This window comes from Eurypyga helias, unplaced genomic scaffold (assembly GCF_000690775.1).
Source record: "Eurypyga helias isolate BGI_N326 unplaced genomic scaffold, ASM69077v1 scaffold18738, whole genome shotgun sequence".
NCBI classification, from domain to species: Eukaryota; Metazoa; Chordata; class Aves; order Eurypygiformes; family Eurypygidae; genus Eurypyga; species Eurypyga helias.
Genome location: NW_010267748.1, coordinates 18,563 through 33,359, shown reverse-complemented (window position 1 = coordinate 33,359; position 14,797 = coordinate 18,563). Strand labels below are relative to the sequence as shown.

The 14,797-nt window shown below is 44.3% G+C and overlaps 1 protein-coding gene across 2 annotated transcripts; it reads left to right on the top strand.

The window, feature by feature from the left end:
- The first annotated feature begins 315 nt into the window (after nucleotides 1-315).
- On the top strand, nucleotides 316-13,402 carry DCAF4 (DDB1 and CUL4 associated factor 4). 2 transcript variants are annotated; one of them, XM_010157549.1, is made up of 13 exons: nucleotides 316-425; nucleotides 2,088-2,185; nucleotides 3,843-4,000; nucleotides 5,408-5,490; nucleotides 6,101-6,203; nucleotides 7,235-7,375; nucleotides 8,042-8,091; nucleotides 9,337-9,416; nucleotides 11,011-11,103; nucleotides 11,210-11,307; nucleotides 12,003-12,179; nucleotides 12,400-12,514; nucleotides 13,011-13,402. In XM_010157549.1, the coding sequence occupies exons 1-13, from the start codon at nucleotides 316-318 to the stop codon at nucleotides 13,202-13,204; spliced, it is 1,500 nt and encodes a 499-aa protein (XP_010155851.1). In that variant the 3' UTR covers nucleotides 13,205-13,402. The 2 variants fall into 2 exon arrangements, with proteins under 2 accessions (XP_010155851.1, XP_010155852.1); XM_010157550.1 differs by lacking the exons at nucleotides 316-425; nucleotides 2,088-2,185; nucleotides 5,408-5,490; nucleotides 6,101-6,203 and having other exon boundaries at nucleotides 3,851-4,000.
- Nucleotides 13,403-14,797: the final 1,395 nt, after the last annotated feature.

Sequence of the window (14,797 nt, the reverse complement as noted above, 5' to 3'; positions counted from 1 at the left end):
GGGGAAGGGGGCAGGAGGGTGCTCGCTGCGCGCAGGAGGCGGTCAGCACCGTGCTGTCTTTTGGTCAGCCTCCCTTCAGGCGGCTGATGGGGCTGGCCTGCCTTTCTTTGAGGTCTGATGCCGTTTGAGCTTGAAAGTGTTTCTCTTGAAAAGTAAATTATTTTATTCAGCCTCCCTCCTTGGTTTTGATCTCTGGGCCGCTGCGAAGCTATTTGAAACGGATTGAAAGGAGGCGGTTAAGAGAGTGTCCTGTGTGCTGGACTGTTACAACAAGTCAAATTGAAGTATGTGTGTACGTTTGCTTTGTAGGTAGAAATGAAGAGAAATCACTGGAGAGGCAAAGAAAAGCATGGATGGAGCAGTCGCAAGCACAGCTACCGTTCCCAGCCGTACAGAAGATCAGATCATCATAGCGACACTGAAAGGCAAGTGTATGCAGCTCGTGCTTAGTGTGGGTCACGCTGTTAGATGCTATGCCTGATTAAATTTGCAGAATGGTGGCAATCTAGGACTGAGAGGGTTGCCATCTAAAAATCTAGTGGATGGTACTTCTGGTGTATCTGTCGTTCTGTGTAGGAGTGGAATTGCATTGATTTCTGGAAACTTATCATATGTTCACAACTGCATCTTGATTTTAAACTGAGATGTGGTTCCATGAGCTACTCCTTTCAGGTGTGCCCGAGCATCCATAAACTCTTCATCAATATGCAAAGGTAGTTCAGGGAGGAAAGATGTTTGTAAAAGTACTTCGTTCCACCTCCCCATTTATTTTATGCCTCAGTGTCTGATAGTGTAAAAACTGTTATTAAAGCATCTTCGTGAAAGCTTGAAAGCATATTAAGTAATGTGCTAATAATAACGCATCTAGCAGATCAGGAAACTGAACCAACATCTTAGGAATAATCCTCAAAAATGGATTCTTTCAGAAAAGTACGTTTTAAACTTTAGAACTTACACTTGCCTCTCTTTGAGGTGTTTTTATGGGTGGTTTTCTTTCCTGTGTTACTTGCTTAATGCCTAGGAATAAAAGAGGCCAGTCTTTTGCTTTAATCTCTGGGCATGTTTTTAAATATTTTTTTTAGAGAAAGAGATATAAACACATACATGAGTTGCCCTGTTATTTGTATTTGTTTGAGAAAAGTTAGAAAGGCAAGTGGGCCCTAATTCAATGAATATAGAGTTAAAAGGATTTTATTAAAAAGCTTTAAATTGAAGTGTTTGGGTTTGGTGTGGGGTGGGTTTTTTCCCTTGTAGGTCAGTTATGTTCTTCAGCTATTTTCAGAGTCGTATAATTAAACAGCAATAGAGCTGATATTAGAACTAGAAATTCTTGGTCATTTTGTTTTCAATAAATTAACAACTCTTGCAAAACACCTTGGCCTGATGCCTTTAAGATAACACGTAATGAGACCTGTTTTAAAGAGTGAGACTTGCACGGGTGATTCAGAAAACGTCCCAGGGGATTTTTTGCTGTTCAGTACTGAATGTGCCTATTTAAATTACTTCACAGTGAAGAAAAGCTGCAGCTACCCTGTTGACTGTGACGTTTATTACAAAAGCAGAGGCTTTTCTTTCTTTGGGTTTTCATTAAACTGTTGTCTATTTTGCATGTTTCTGAACCTCATTAATTAAATTCTTGTCATGAAAAGAATGGCAAATTTTTTTTTTTTTTTGACCCGACATCAGTATTTTGCCCACACTGTCTCACTTTACGCTGTGAAGACTTACATGCTTTTAAGGGTGGGCTGTTCTTTTAATCTGGGGGTATGGTAAAATGCCCAGAATTACCTTTCGCTGAAAGGAGTTAAAGATGCTTGCAGAATCAACAGTCGCCTCTGAAGTTTTAGCAAGTAATTAAGGCTTTTAAGATGTTGGTATCTCTCATGTTCCTTGAGAGGGTTTTAAGCTGAGTATTTTTACTGTTTCATTTTCACGGTTTAGTGTGAGGCGATATGCACAGTGTGCTGGTCACAGCCCTACAAAGTTGTATCTACTCATGTCAGTAACAAGCCGCTTTATACATTTGTTGTGGGAAAGATGTGTAGGACAATCGTGAACCTGTCTTGAAGGCAGTGCTGTTTTTGTAGGCCGGAACAGGATGAACCACAGACCCCAGCGAATGCAGGCCCCAGCAGCAGTGGAGATCCTTCTTCGTCCAGTTTAACACAGAACTCTGTAGTACCGGGTAAGAGACTGAGCTTACGGGTCCAAAAATCAGTGTCTCTGCTGACCGCATGCAAAAAGTAGTAGTAGCTACTGTTAAGAGTATGGTGTTACAGGAAGGATAACAGCAGTGAAGTTCATAGAGAAAAGTAACAGCGGGTGATACGGAAAGGTGTAGTAAGTGAGGATCTGGAGAGCAGGGCAAATGCGCTTTCGGGCCCACAGGTGCTTCTCATGTTTGAAAACTTGTGTGCTCAGCCAAGCTGATATAAAGTGAAAAAAAAAAAAAAATTCTCTTTTTCCTGCCGGAAATATAGAGTTCATTTTCTTCCCAAAGCTTTCTTCTCTCATAGGTGCTGAAGATGTTATAAAATACATCTTTCAATAGAAACATTAAATAAACAAATAAGAGAGCATATAAAAAAATCACAGCTTGCATCCAGTGATTCAGCATTTTAGAAGACACAATGATCCACCGCTCTGGGGGGAAAGGGAGTCATCGCTCTTCATGCCTTCAGTGTATTTTGTAGTCTGTAAGAAATATACTCTGGCTAAATGTTTGCTCGTTATCAGGGAGTTGTCTGGTGAAACCAGACTTGATGCAGTGCTGTTGAGGAGGATGTCCCATTTGCATTCTGGTTTCCTGGCTCATTAAACAACCCTAGCAAAAGCTAAGCCTGTGGGAACATACATTTCTCCACAACAGGGACGTCCTGAAACACCACTGACTCTACGGCCCCTGAACAACAAGTCCAGAGTTTAAAGAGACTTTTTTTGTGTATCACCCCCTTGTGCTTAAGAGGCTGTGAGCATGTTAGGAGATGTATCCTGCAAAGCACTGATTGCTGTGTAATCAGATTCTCCATACTAAATGCAACGTGCTTTTATGAACCTTATGGAGTCACTCACTACCTTTATCTTTTTGTTGACCTGAATAAATCTTGGTCACTTTTTGTTGCTAAGCCGAAACCTAAGAGATACTGACAAGAAGCTGAATTGTAAGCTGCAGCAGCATAAAGAGGTTACTGCAAATGCAATTTTGGTAGTAGATAAACATTTAAATAAAAACTATTGAAATGAAGATGTTAACACTCGCCTCTCCTGAATAAAATCCATTGTCTTGAGACATTGTACCATTATGAATCTGTCAGAGTATTTTACCTGTCATCCTCTGAGAATTTACCCAGGCAGCGAAGCAGTGTAATCAAATGTTTCTCTCATCCCAATTTATCTTTGGAAGGAGCCTCTGTATATTGTCCAAATACACTGTTGATTGTATCTAAACCTCTCCTGTGTGTTGGGGAAAAAATGGCTTGTTCTGGGAAGTGAATCACTTCATTTTGATTGATTTGCGAAGAAAAGTTCCTTTTTGTTCTGCAGCAGAACCTTTCCTCTCTGCTTCTCTGATCTGTCTGCGTTTCATCTTGCCAGCGGTGACATCCCTTGGGTACCTGTGTAAGAGCACTGCACTGCGTTTTGAAACGATGAATAAACTTTGTCTCCTCTAAGTGGCTGTTGTCTGTTCCTAGGCGGTGCCTCACGCCTGGGACCTGCTGGGAGCAAGAGCTTTGGGCCTCCTGACTCTGACGTCCCCATGAAGATGTGGGATGTTAAAGAGCAAAAAACAATTATCCATCTGATTTGCCTGGGTTTTGCCACTTTTTATTTTTCCTCCTAAGAACTGCTGGGATTTTACTATGACTCGGAAAAGAACCGCTATTTTCGGCTGCTGCCTGGACATAATAACTACAACCCACTCACCAAGGAGAGCATTCAGTACAAGGCGATGGAATGCAAAAGACTGAGACTCTTGGAAGAGGAAGAAAAACAAAAGAAGGTACATTCTGAAAAATATGGCGATTAGGCTTTATTGTGCTCTGGCCCAGGACAGATTATAAGATAAAACCTTTCAGTTCTGACTGTGGTACAGTTCCCTAAGCTGGCTGAAGAAATGAAAATTTCTTTTTTGCTGAGCATTTATAGTCCTTGAAGCCTTTTGTTTGGCTGTTCCACACAGGCATGAAAGCAAGTCATTACAAACAAAAAAAACCCGTAAAGAGACAGGAACTGTGCTCAGAATTGCAGATTGTCCAATGGTTACACTTGAGTCAGGATGTTGGGTGCCATGTTTCAAATCCCTCCCTTGAATTGGCAAAGTGGGGTCTTGATTTTAATTTTTCCACGTTTAATAAATTTACTGATCATATTCCTGGACCCTGAAGAAACAATACTAATGGTGTTTTGTGGGAGCAGCTTTTTCATGAAGAATTTGTTGGGACAGGTGAAAATGACGGAGGGTGTTGTGTTTACGCCTGTACGCTTTTCATCATCAAGTGTTAGAGCAGAGTTAATGCTGAGGCTGCATATCTGTAAACTAGGTAAAAGAACTGACAAGGATGGGTTTTTTTTTTTTTAATTAACTAAAAGCTGTCTCTTACAACTTTACAAATCACAGCTCATCTTAAATACAGTGCCATTTGGAAGAAGTATTTTTCTCCTTGGGTAATGGAGTTCATGTTTAAGCCAGCTATTCAGCTCTTCCATGTTCATTGTGAAAGTGCTGCTCTTGGTTTGGGTTTGGCTTTTTTGTTTTGTTTTTAGCTGTTCCATGAGCAGTTTTGGTTTTTTTGGAAACTCTGGATATAAATCTCTTCTTAAAATCTGGCTATTGAATCAGACATCTGACTTAAGCTCCTAGATAAGTACACTTTGATGCTTAAATACTTGCTTTGTCAGAGCATTATCAAGCAGATTTCTTACTCCGTAGTTCTGCAGAGTTCTCGACCTTTCGATCTCCCCAGAAAGCGTTCGTGTGAAGCTTTGAAAAAATGACAAATGGAAAAGTTTAGTACAGCAGTAAGACTGAGTAGTTAATAGCAGCTTTGTTGTGATAGAAAATAAGAATATAAGGCCTTACAGTGAAACCATAAGGTGACTTAACACCTCTGGGTGGTACTGCTGATGATATCAAGCAAAAACAATGGCTGTTGGTTTTGGGTGTTTTTTCTCCAGTTTTTGTATTTATAAAAGCACCCCTGTCTCACAGGAATATGCTTTTGTCTGCTTACTGTAGCAGACCAGGGAGATGGTGCTGGAATATGTTTTATAAGTGTTCTGAAAAGTGTAATCTGTGTTGGCTAGAGGAAAAAGTTACCCAAGTATTGCAAACACCTAAGACCCACAGCCATGTTTGAGTCGTAAACAAGCAAATAACTGAGCACACTTTCATCTTATTCTCTTCCAGAAAACAGCAAGGGCTGGGCTGAACTCGTCTGTGCTGTTGCAGAAAAGGCAGTTGGGTTTGCTCAGCTCCACAAGTTATTGCAGGTACCGTGGGTTGACTGGTCTCCTGTTTGCGGTACCAAGTTCTGCTCCTTAGTGCACCTGCTCCTGTCAGGTTTTTTGCCTTTCTTACTGTTCCACTTGGGACAAAGAGGGACATATTACTGAAAATAAAAAAAATAGTAATCCGACTATGAAAGAATGTAACTGCGGTGATGAGAATTCAACTGGAGGTTTTCCAGTTTCAGATAAATGGGAGTTTAAAACTTCACCCTTTTTGTGTATGCTGTTTCGCCACGTTGTGCTTTATGAACACGGTGCAGCTTTCCTTTGGATGAGTGTTCTTTCCCTGCCCCCCGTTAGGATGGCTAAGCTGGCTCAGATTCAGCAACAGCGCAGAAGGCAAGTTAATGTCTTGCTGTGTTGTTTCTGCTGCTGAAGATGTGCTAAGGTTCAGCATAACGGGATGAGGTTCCATGAATGTGGAAGACTCACGTGGACCTGGGTTATAGAAGGAAAATTGGCAGCATGCTAGTTTGGATATTTTATCTTCCATGTTTGAGAAGCAGTTCTGGATAGCCTCTGTGAAACTCTGTTCATTGGCACTAAACTGAGGCTTACCTGGATTCCTTTCTCTTCCCACTCGCTTTTACAGGCTGGTCCATGAACTGAAAGTGAACTGCATGCAGAGGAAGAAGATAGAAATTCACAGTCCAGATTCCTCAGTTGCTGGAACCAACAATTTTAAAATAATTGTGGTATGTTATGAGAACTGTTAAGTCATTAGGATAAAAAGAGTCCATCTCTAGTGAAAATGCAGGATCTTGTGAACAAATCCCATAGGTCAAATTTTACTTTCAAAGATGTTTTATTTGTGTAGCGTCAGTTCTGAAAAGTCTGTTATTGGTAAGTTTAAACAGGTAGGAAGAAGCTGTTCCTTTCCTAAAAAGGAAAATGATGAAAAGGTTGAATATGAAAATGAGAAATTTTTGTTTTGTTTTGTTTTTTGTTGTTATGTTGGGTTTGTTGGTTGGGTGGGTTTTTTTGTACCTGATCAGTATGTTCTCTTGGAAATAAACAGGAGCTGAGTGGATAATTAGTGCAGGGCTGGGAGGGGGAGTGGAGAGGATGGAGAGAAGAAGAAAATGAAAGAGGACAATTTTGGGAGTGGCTCAGTCTGTAGTCCAGAGAATCTATGTGAACACCAGTAATTGTTTAACATCTCATGATCCGCAGGCAGTTTCTACTGGTTTTGATGGTCACTGCATATGCAGGAGAGTTCTGTGGAGCAGATGTCTTCCACCGTCTATGTAGGAAGCTCTCCAGGACCAGCTCCTGGCCTTGTAAACAGAGTGCTGCATAGGTGGCTGAAGCCAGGAGGGAGTCAGAAACTTTGTGTCGTGAATGAAAAATTGAAATGCAGCACCAGCCTTTTTGCTGTGATCCAACAGCAGGAGAATTTCACGTTTCCTTTTGAGGAGACTTAAATTTTTGAGTCCTCTGTCAATACCAGCCTGTGCTTACTGATCAGCCAGTGAAGTGTCTAGAATGGATATAATTGGAAAGAGTATTTATTGTTACTCAAGGACTCAATCCTTTTCTTACTCATGTTTTTTCTGTGTGTGCATATAAAAAGGAATTGGGCACTGTGTTTAAAGATGGATGGAAAGTGGATGGTGTAGAAGGGATCAGAATTAATGTGTTTCATTTTTAGACCTAATGCAGCTCCCTCAGCTGTATTTTTCTGTAAGTTTCCAGTAAGTGTGACCAATAAGCTTTTATTTTACAGGCAGATGTTGCTTGTGAGCGGATATTCACTGTGAACGATGTTGAGCACGGAGGATGTAAATACGGTATCATCAACCTCCATGGTTTGGGGGAGTCTCTCACTGTGGAGATGTATGACAACCTCTACTTCACAAACCGCAAAGTACTTTGTCCTGTTCCTGCTTCCATCAGTTACAGTCTTCTCAGAAAGCTGTTCCTTGGGAGGGAGAGGTGGAACTGTTGAGCGTTGGGAGGGGAGAATGGAAAAATCTAGCAGTGTGGAACTTGGATAAATGTAGAAGGACAGTAAACTTGCCTCTGGAAGTCTCCAGTACCAGTGTTAGTTCTCAGGAATGTTATGCTACAGCGGGAAGGGGAGACCATGTAGAAGTACCAGCTTCTAAGGATAGTGCTTCAGAGTTGCGCTTGGCTGTAGCTGATGAAACTGATGTTGAGGGCCAGAAATTACTAAGATTTGCATGCTTCTTAAACACATTTTCCCAAAATTATTTTTATCCTTGAATGTGAAGAATGTTAAAATCAAACAGAGTTTTGTAATCATTTCATGCTCAGATTCTTTTAAGGATGATCCCTTCAGCAATAGGATGTGCTTGACGCCTCAGTCCGTGTTTGGGTGAACTTCCAAACACTCTGCCTCCTACATGTCAAAGGATTGTGAGGCTAAAATGCACGTGTCCCGTTTACTGGGCTGTTGAGTGGGCTAAGGAATAGTGCCCAGCGCATGGTTAGGGCTCATCTTTGTATGGAAATGCCTTGTCGTGAACTGAGTAAGAGATCACCAAGACAGTATGTCTTCTTGTGTCTGAAGGTGAATTCTGTGTGCTGGGCGTCACTGACTCATCCAGATTCTCATGTTCTATATCCTTTTACAAACAGCAAAACTTCAGCTTTCAGAAGCCTGCATCATGCTGCACACAACTAGCTCCCAGGAAGATGTTTCATGTAGTTGCCCCAGAACTTAAGTTTTCTGGAAAACAAAGTTATTAAAATTGAAAGGTGTTGGAGCTATTGAGACAGATATTTGGTTCTCTTACATGTAGAACTGCTCATGTGTAATAGCAGCTGAAAGACCATGTTTCCTGCCCTGGAGACTTCCCACTTTATTAGTAGTGTATATGCCATATCCAAAACTGTCTGATGTTTAGGATCGGCTGGGGGGAAAAACAAGAGAAGGATTAAGGCAACTAACTTTCCCTTTAAAGCAGACCTGTTTGAATGTGGGTTGGCTCGTTTCTACTGTAAACCTTCCCCATATAGGTTGGGGCGAGAGGATAATGGGAGCAATTCATTGGCATCGTGGTCTACAACTTTTAGATCATGTTCTGCAGCTCTGGCTCAGAAGGGGAGGGTTGATGGTATAGGAGAGGGAGCAGTAATGGACGATGCAGAATCCAGAAGACAGGAAGAAGAGAAGATTTTAACATGGGAGATCGCAGGCAATGGATGTGCTGTTGAAGTGCCAAAAGAGAGGAAATGATGCAAAAATGTGCGTAATGGCTCCTGGGAAAAGTCAAGCAATTCAGGACTGATCCAGAAGGTGGCAGGAGCTCATCAGGCTTACTGACAGCTTTCTAGGAGTTGGGGATTGCTTGGTTTGGTTATTTTGTGCTTTCCCCTAGATTTGCCCCACTGAATTTGAAATGCAGCTTTCAAATCCTGTTTATTCCTGGTATAATCTTTAGAAAGTATTTTAATGTAATCCAGAGTGAGTCTCCCTTGCCTGCCCAGTGTATTCTTCCCTTCTTCCAACTTATCTTCATGAAAAAACACATCTATATTAATGCAGTGTCATCAGCATGTACAGATGAGAAGGATGATCTGTGCAGGCCATGCGGGTGTGTTCTCTATCACTAGAAAGATGCCTCAGTGTTCCTCTTGTCTCATCTTTCTGGTACTGAAAATAAACAAGAACAGGAGTTCTTGCTAGGTATTTCCTGTGAGAGAAATGAAGAGTCAAGGCTCAAGTGTAAGCTCTAAGGGCCATCAGAGGGAAAGTATTGTGAGCTGTGGCCATGTCAGAGCATCTTGCTTTTCCCAGCTATAAACGTTAGGCAGCATGTTCCATTCTAGGGAGAATCCTTTTTCCTTAACTCACTTCAGCAAGCTGTGCCTCATGGGAATCGCAGAAACGCCAGGCTGTGCCAGTCTGATTCCAGCATCGTTGTTCAGCAGCACTGACCCAGGTAGGCTGGTTTTGTCAGGGTTTTTCCTCCAATTTGTGAGAGCGATTATGGTATGAAAAGAGCACAAAGGAAAGATGATTTTTGCACTTCAGTAACTGGTAAGACTGTTGTATTCTTGTAAAACTTAGTCTGAAACCATTTAAGAAGTGAACAGTTGAAAGAACTTAACAAGGAGTATTCAAAGCACTAGTTTATTTTTAGCTGCTGCTGATGTAGTACTTGACTTTGGCAGGAGAACACCTCACTTGTGAAGTAAACATCTGTGATTTTTCATGAGTAGCTTGGCCTGTAACTAATACTCAAAAGCTGCACGTGAGAAGTACTCAAATTTCCTTATAGATCCTCTAGAATCATTGCAGAATCCTTTCTTACAGCATGAGCTGCTTGAGCTACTCAGGTATGCTCAGTGGATTAGTCAAAAGTGGAAAGCTGGTAAATACCTCAACCCATAGCGCCTTGTGTAGCTCATGCTCAGTTGTGTGAGTGATTCAGAGGATCCTGTGTCTGAGCCTGATGGCTGCAGCTGCGCCTTCAGACGTTTGTTTGTTCAACGTTCTTGGGAGCAGGACTCTTATTAACTGGACTTTATTGATGTCAGAACCGTGCTTCTTCAGTCACACAGCGACCTACACACAGTCCTCTAACCTGGTTTCCATTCCAACGTGATCATTTAAGTTTATACAAAGGAAATCTATGATAGATAAGAGTTATGGACCTATTTCAGATTTTTAATGTCATGCTATTTATGCAGCTGTTCAAAAAATATGCCTAGAGGTAGCATGAACTTGAAGATGTACGGCTGCTAGGCCTGATGGCTCTGTAGAACATTTGAAGTCCTTCACCATAGTCCACCAGATTCCACCAAAGTCCTCCTGTCTAGTATTTCCTATGACTGTTTTATGTGTAGGATCATAGAATGGTCTGAGTTAGAAGGGACCTTAAAGACCATCTAGTTCCAAGTTTCTTGACTTAGTTCACTCTCCTAAATTGTTGGGTTGGGGGAACCTTGCTAAGTAGATACTGGGAGCAAAGTAGACCTTAACCTGTCTAAATCCATGTGTTACGCGTCATCTGTGCTGCCTGACGCATGTATGATCATGGTGGATGCACCATGAAGGAAGTGACAACTGAGGACTTAAAATTGTATGTCCATAGACCACGGGAACTTTGCGAGTAAGGGTCAAATCTGGAGTTTTGTTACTTCCCAAACTTCTTTGTTTTCTTAATAGGCAGGCCAAGAACTTAGAGGTAGCTTATACAGTGGATGTTCTGTGTTTCTACCCCATTTGTCTTTAAAAAATGGCTTAGTTAGTGTTGTAAGGCAAGTGCTATTTTTCTCTTTCCTGCCACTGTCAGCCCTCTGACTACTGAATAAATTCCACACTCCCCCACCATTATCTGTGTAGACTCTAGGTCTTACAGTCATGAAGTCCCGCTTCTGTTTCCCATCTCTGGAGTAGCATGGGAACATTAATTGGGTGACACCCTCTCTGTTTCATACTGAAATGCTGAAAGAAGTATGGAAAGCCAAAGAAGCTTTCTGAGTTATCATCCATATTTCATGGATGCTTTATGCGTTGCTTCTCTCTCCTAGATCAACCTGGAATGCTGTGCAGCTTCAAGATATCCACTGCCTGGTCCTGTGCTTGGTGCCTGAATCCCCAGGCAGACAACTGCTTCAGCACAGGTGATCCGCAAAGCTAGCAACCCCTTCCATCTCAGTGGGAAAGACTTGTGGCATTCCCAGCTGCTCCGCACATCGCAGCTAAACAAACATCGTCTGTCTTCCTCAGGCCTGACGAGACGAGTTCTGGTGACCAACGTAGTGACAGGGCACCGACAGACGTTTGGAACCAGCAGCGATGTACTGGCACAGCAGTTTGCCACACAGGTAGAAGGAACCATGAAACCTTGGGGTTTTGGGGAGCGCCGCCTCCTTGGCGTGCTCTTTGCCCGATTTGGGATGGGACTCGCCATGCTGTACGTAAGGTGGCGGTCACAGTTGCTGCTGGACAGGGGTCCCACCGCAGGGCTGGGGTGGCCTGATGCTTGCGCACAACTGAATAGCAACAGAAAGATTAACTGATTTACCCCGTTACCACAGAGGTTGGATTTTTGTTAATCATACAGAGGCAAGAAGGAAAAAAGTACAAAGAGCACAGTAATAACGTAAAATTGTTTTGGTTTTGGAAAATGACCTCATTTTCTTAACATTCGGTGCACTCTCTCCGTCAAGAAGAAAGCCCCTATAAAATAGTAATGGACTTGGTCACAGATTTAGGGAGAAGGGTGAAATCAGGATACGAGAATTCCAGTTCCTGTTTTGCCGTCATGTTGGACGAAGCTCCTACTTCCCCAGCTCAGCTTTTGCAGCTGAAGTAAATAGTTGAGGTTTGAATGCAACTCACGAGTCGGCTGAGAAGGGTTGCAGTGTGTACTAAAAATTCTGGGGTTTAATGCCCTTCTCAGGGAAATAATTTGAGAGCTGCACCAGGGAGCTCAAAAGCTTGACGTAGCTTCTGTCCGCGCAACTCCTAAGGTCCTTTCGGATGTTAACGTGGTACGCTTTCTCTCGGATTCTTCCAGACCCCGATGCTGTACAACGGCTGCCGGTCAGGTGAGATTTTCAGCATTGATGTGCGGCAGCGCAGCCGGAAGGGCCAGAGCTGGAAAGCGATTCGTCTCTTCCACGACTCAGCGGTTACGTCTGTTCGCCTTCTTGAGGCTGAACATTACCTCGTGGCAGCAGACATGGCTGGAAAGGTGCGGTTCGTTGCGTTTGGGGTGTCTCTTCCTTTAGCATCTGGGCAGTGCCAGGTGCTTTTCCCAGTCCCCAGGGTGGATGCATGGTCTCTGGGAGGTAGCATGGAGCTGGGTGGTAGCCCTGTACATGAGTCTTCTTCCAGGTCCCCTTATTTATCCACCATCGAGTGTCTCTGCTTTCTTAATATATCCCCTTTCAAACCATTACTCCAACTTGCAGATAAAACTGTGGGACCTGAGGACAGCAAAGTGTGTGAAACAGTACCAAGGTCATCACAACGAATATGCTGTTCTCCCTTTGCATGTCAATGAGGAGGAGGGACTCCTCACAGCAGGTGGGTTCACTCCCCCCCCCTGCGTAGAGTGCGCTGCAGTGATTTTTCTTATGCCTGAGGAGCGTTTCTTAGGTGAAGCTGTTGATTCTTTAAAATTCAGAAGAAATTTAGCCTTTGACGTTCTGTAACACTCTATGAAAGTTAAGAAACAAGGTTATGGACGCACACCTACTGTAATCACTCCGGTGTAGCGCATAACGGCCTTTCTGCTGTCTCCTGCAAAAGTCCCATTGTCCTTTCCACAGTGTGTCTCGGGGGTAGAGCAGAAAACACCTATCGCCTCATAGGAATTGCACATTTTTTCACACTTCTGCAGTATTCAGCACAGAACTTCTGTACTTTTGTAAAGTATTGGTAAGCACTTTGCTTCTAGTGTGTGTAGAAGTGGTCAGGGTTTTTTCCCCCGTAGACCACCTGCTTCTGTGACGATAATCTCGCAGCGCCATGTAAAGTACTTCTGGGGTGATGCTGAATTCTGGTGTCCTCTCCTTTCCAGTTGGTCAGGATTGCTACACCAGAATCTGGAGTCTCCAAGATGCCCATCTGCTCAGAACCATCCCTTCTCCCCACCCATCCTCCAAAGACGCCATTCCCAGTGTGGTGTTTTCTTCGAGACTTGGGGGTAGCCAAGGAGTTCCTGGCTTGCTCATGGCTGTCAAACAGGATCTCTACCACTTCTCCTATAACTGACGCGACATGCTCCTTAGACCTGGCCTGTGAAACTGCCAGCCCATACGGGACTTCAGAATTTTTGCACCGGTCACCGTACGTGGAGTCACTGTGTGCTGCTCTTGCATCTGCTTTACCCCTGGAGCTCTGAACCTCCTTCAGCAGGCTCAGCGAATCTGGCTGTGTACCTCTCGGGTGTTTCGTCAATAAAGGCTGAACGCGGATTCGCTTCCTGGGCGACAGGCAGCCTCTTTGAAATCCAGCTCTGAGCTTTGAAAAGCCGGTGCTTTGCGGTAAGGGCCTCGCTCGTGCTAGCGGCGCTCTGAGCTTTGAAAAGCCGGTGCTCGTGTTAGCCGGTAAGGCCTCGCTCGTGTAGCGGTGTCTGCTGTCAGAAGGCTGCTCTACCTTAACCCCCATTTGGCCATATAAGCACTTGGCTGTGGTCCCGTCTACGTTAGCAGGGGGTGGTGCGACAGTGGATTAGCAGAGTGCGGTAGCTTGTGCGGAGAAGCCGACGCTGTAGCTCTTCTGGGGCTTTGTTTGGTCCGGGTCTCTGCACCAGCCATCGCTAGTACCTCATGGTTGGAAGCAGTCTAAGAACAGTTGTTTCGGTCATTCCTTTGCGCTCGGCCACGCTTAACTTCGTCCTTTCAGATGACGGCAGCATGCCGCTGCCCTGCCACCGTTCCCTTCAAAAGGCAGCGGGTGTGGAACAAAGTCCCTTTCCTGGTCTGGTAGCCAGGCTGAATGTCCCTGTTGATGTATCACAGGGGGGTGGGCTTGGTTAGGAAACACTGACCTGGAGGTTGGTCAGCAGTCTGGAATGGCAGGCCTGCTCATGCAGCTGTAGCAGGAGACAAGCCCAGCCTGGACTGGATTTGGGATAGGACATCACCTGCGCTGTCAGAGCTTTTGCATACAGAGGTACAACTGGGTGCTCGGCTGCAAAGCTGTAGCACCAGCTCACAGTTACTGGATGGCACTGCCTCTGGATTTGTGAACAGCTACCATCCCATGGAGCCTCGTTAGCTCCAGCTCCTTCCTGGTAGCCAGGCTGGTGGGACACCATCGCCCTGCAGCCAGTGTACGTAGGAAGCCCTGACAATTCAGGAGCCCACAGGGGTTGAAAGCCCTCGTCAGCCAGGTGGGGCTTCACGGGAAAGATGTGCTGCACTCCAGTTGTCCAAAATTTTCTTAGAAAAGGAATGCAGGGGCTGCCTTTCCATCCTCGGATTCACTTGGAGTATTCAGCTGTATAGCTGTGTCATCAGGGATGCTGCAGTCCATGGGGCCCTGCCAGGTCAGTGGGTGAGTACCAGGTAGGCCCTAATGACACCCCTGCTGCACAGCTCGTGGAGATGGGGGCTGTGTCCAGCTGGCCCAGTGAGCTGGGTGTCAGCATTCCAAGTGCCTTTCGACAGCTGGGCCGCATGTGCGCACAGCCATGGGTGCTGATGACAGCTGGGAGCACCCAGCACAGCACTTGGACCTGGGATATTGTCTGTGTCCTCACTGCAGGGGGTGCAACAGTGCTGAGCATCCCAGGAAGAACGGGGCTTTTAAGTCCCCAACAGCGCTTTTCCACTTCGTTAAACTGCATTCCAGGAATAAAAA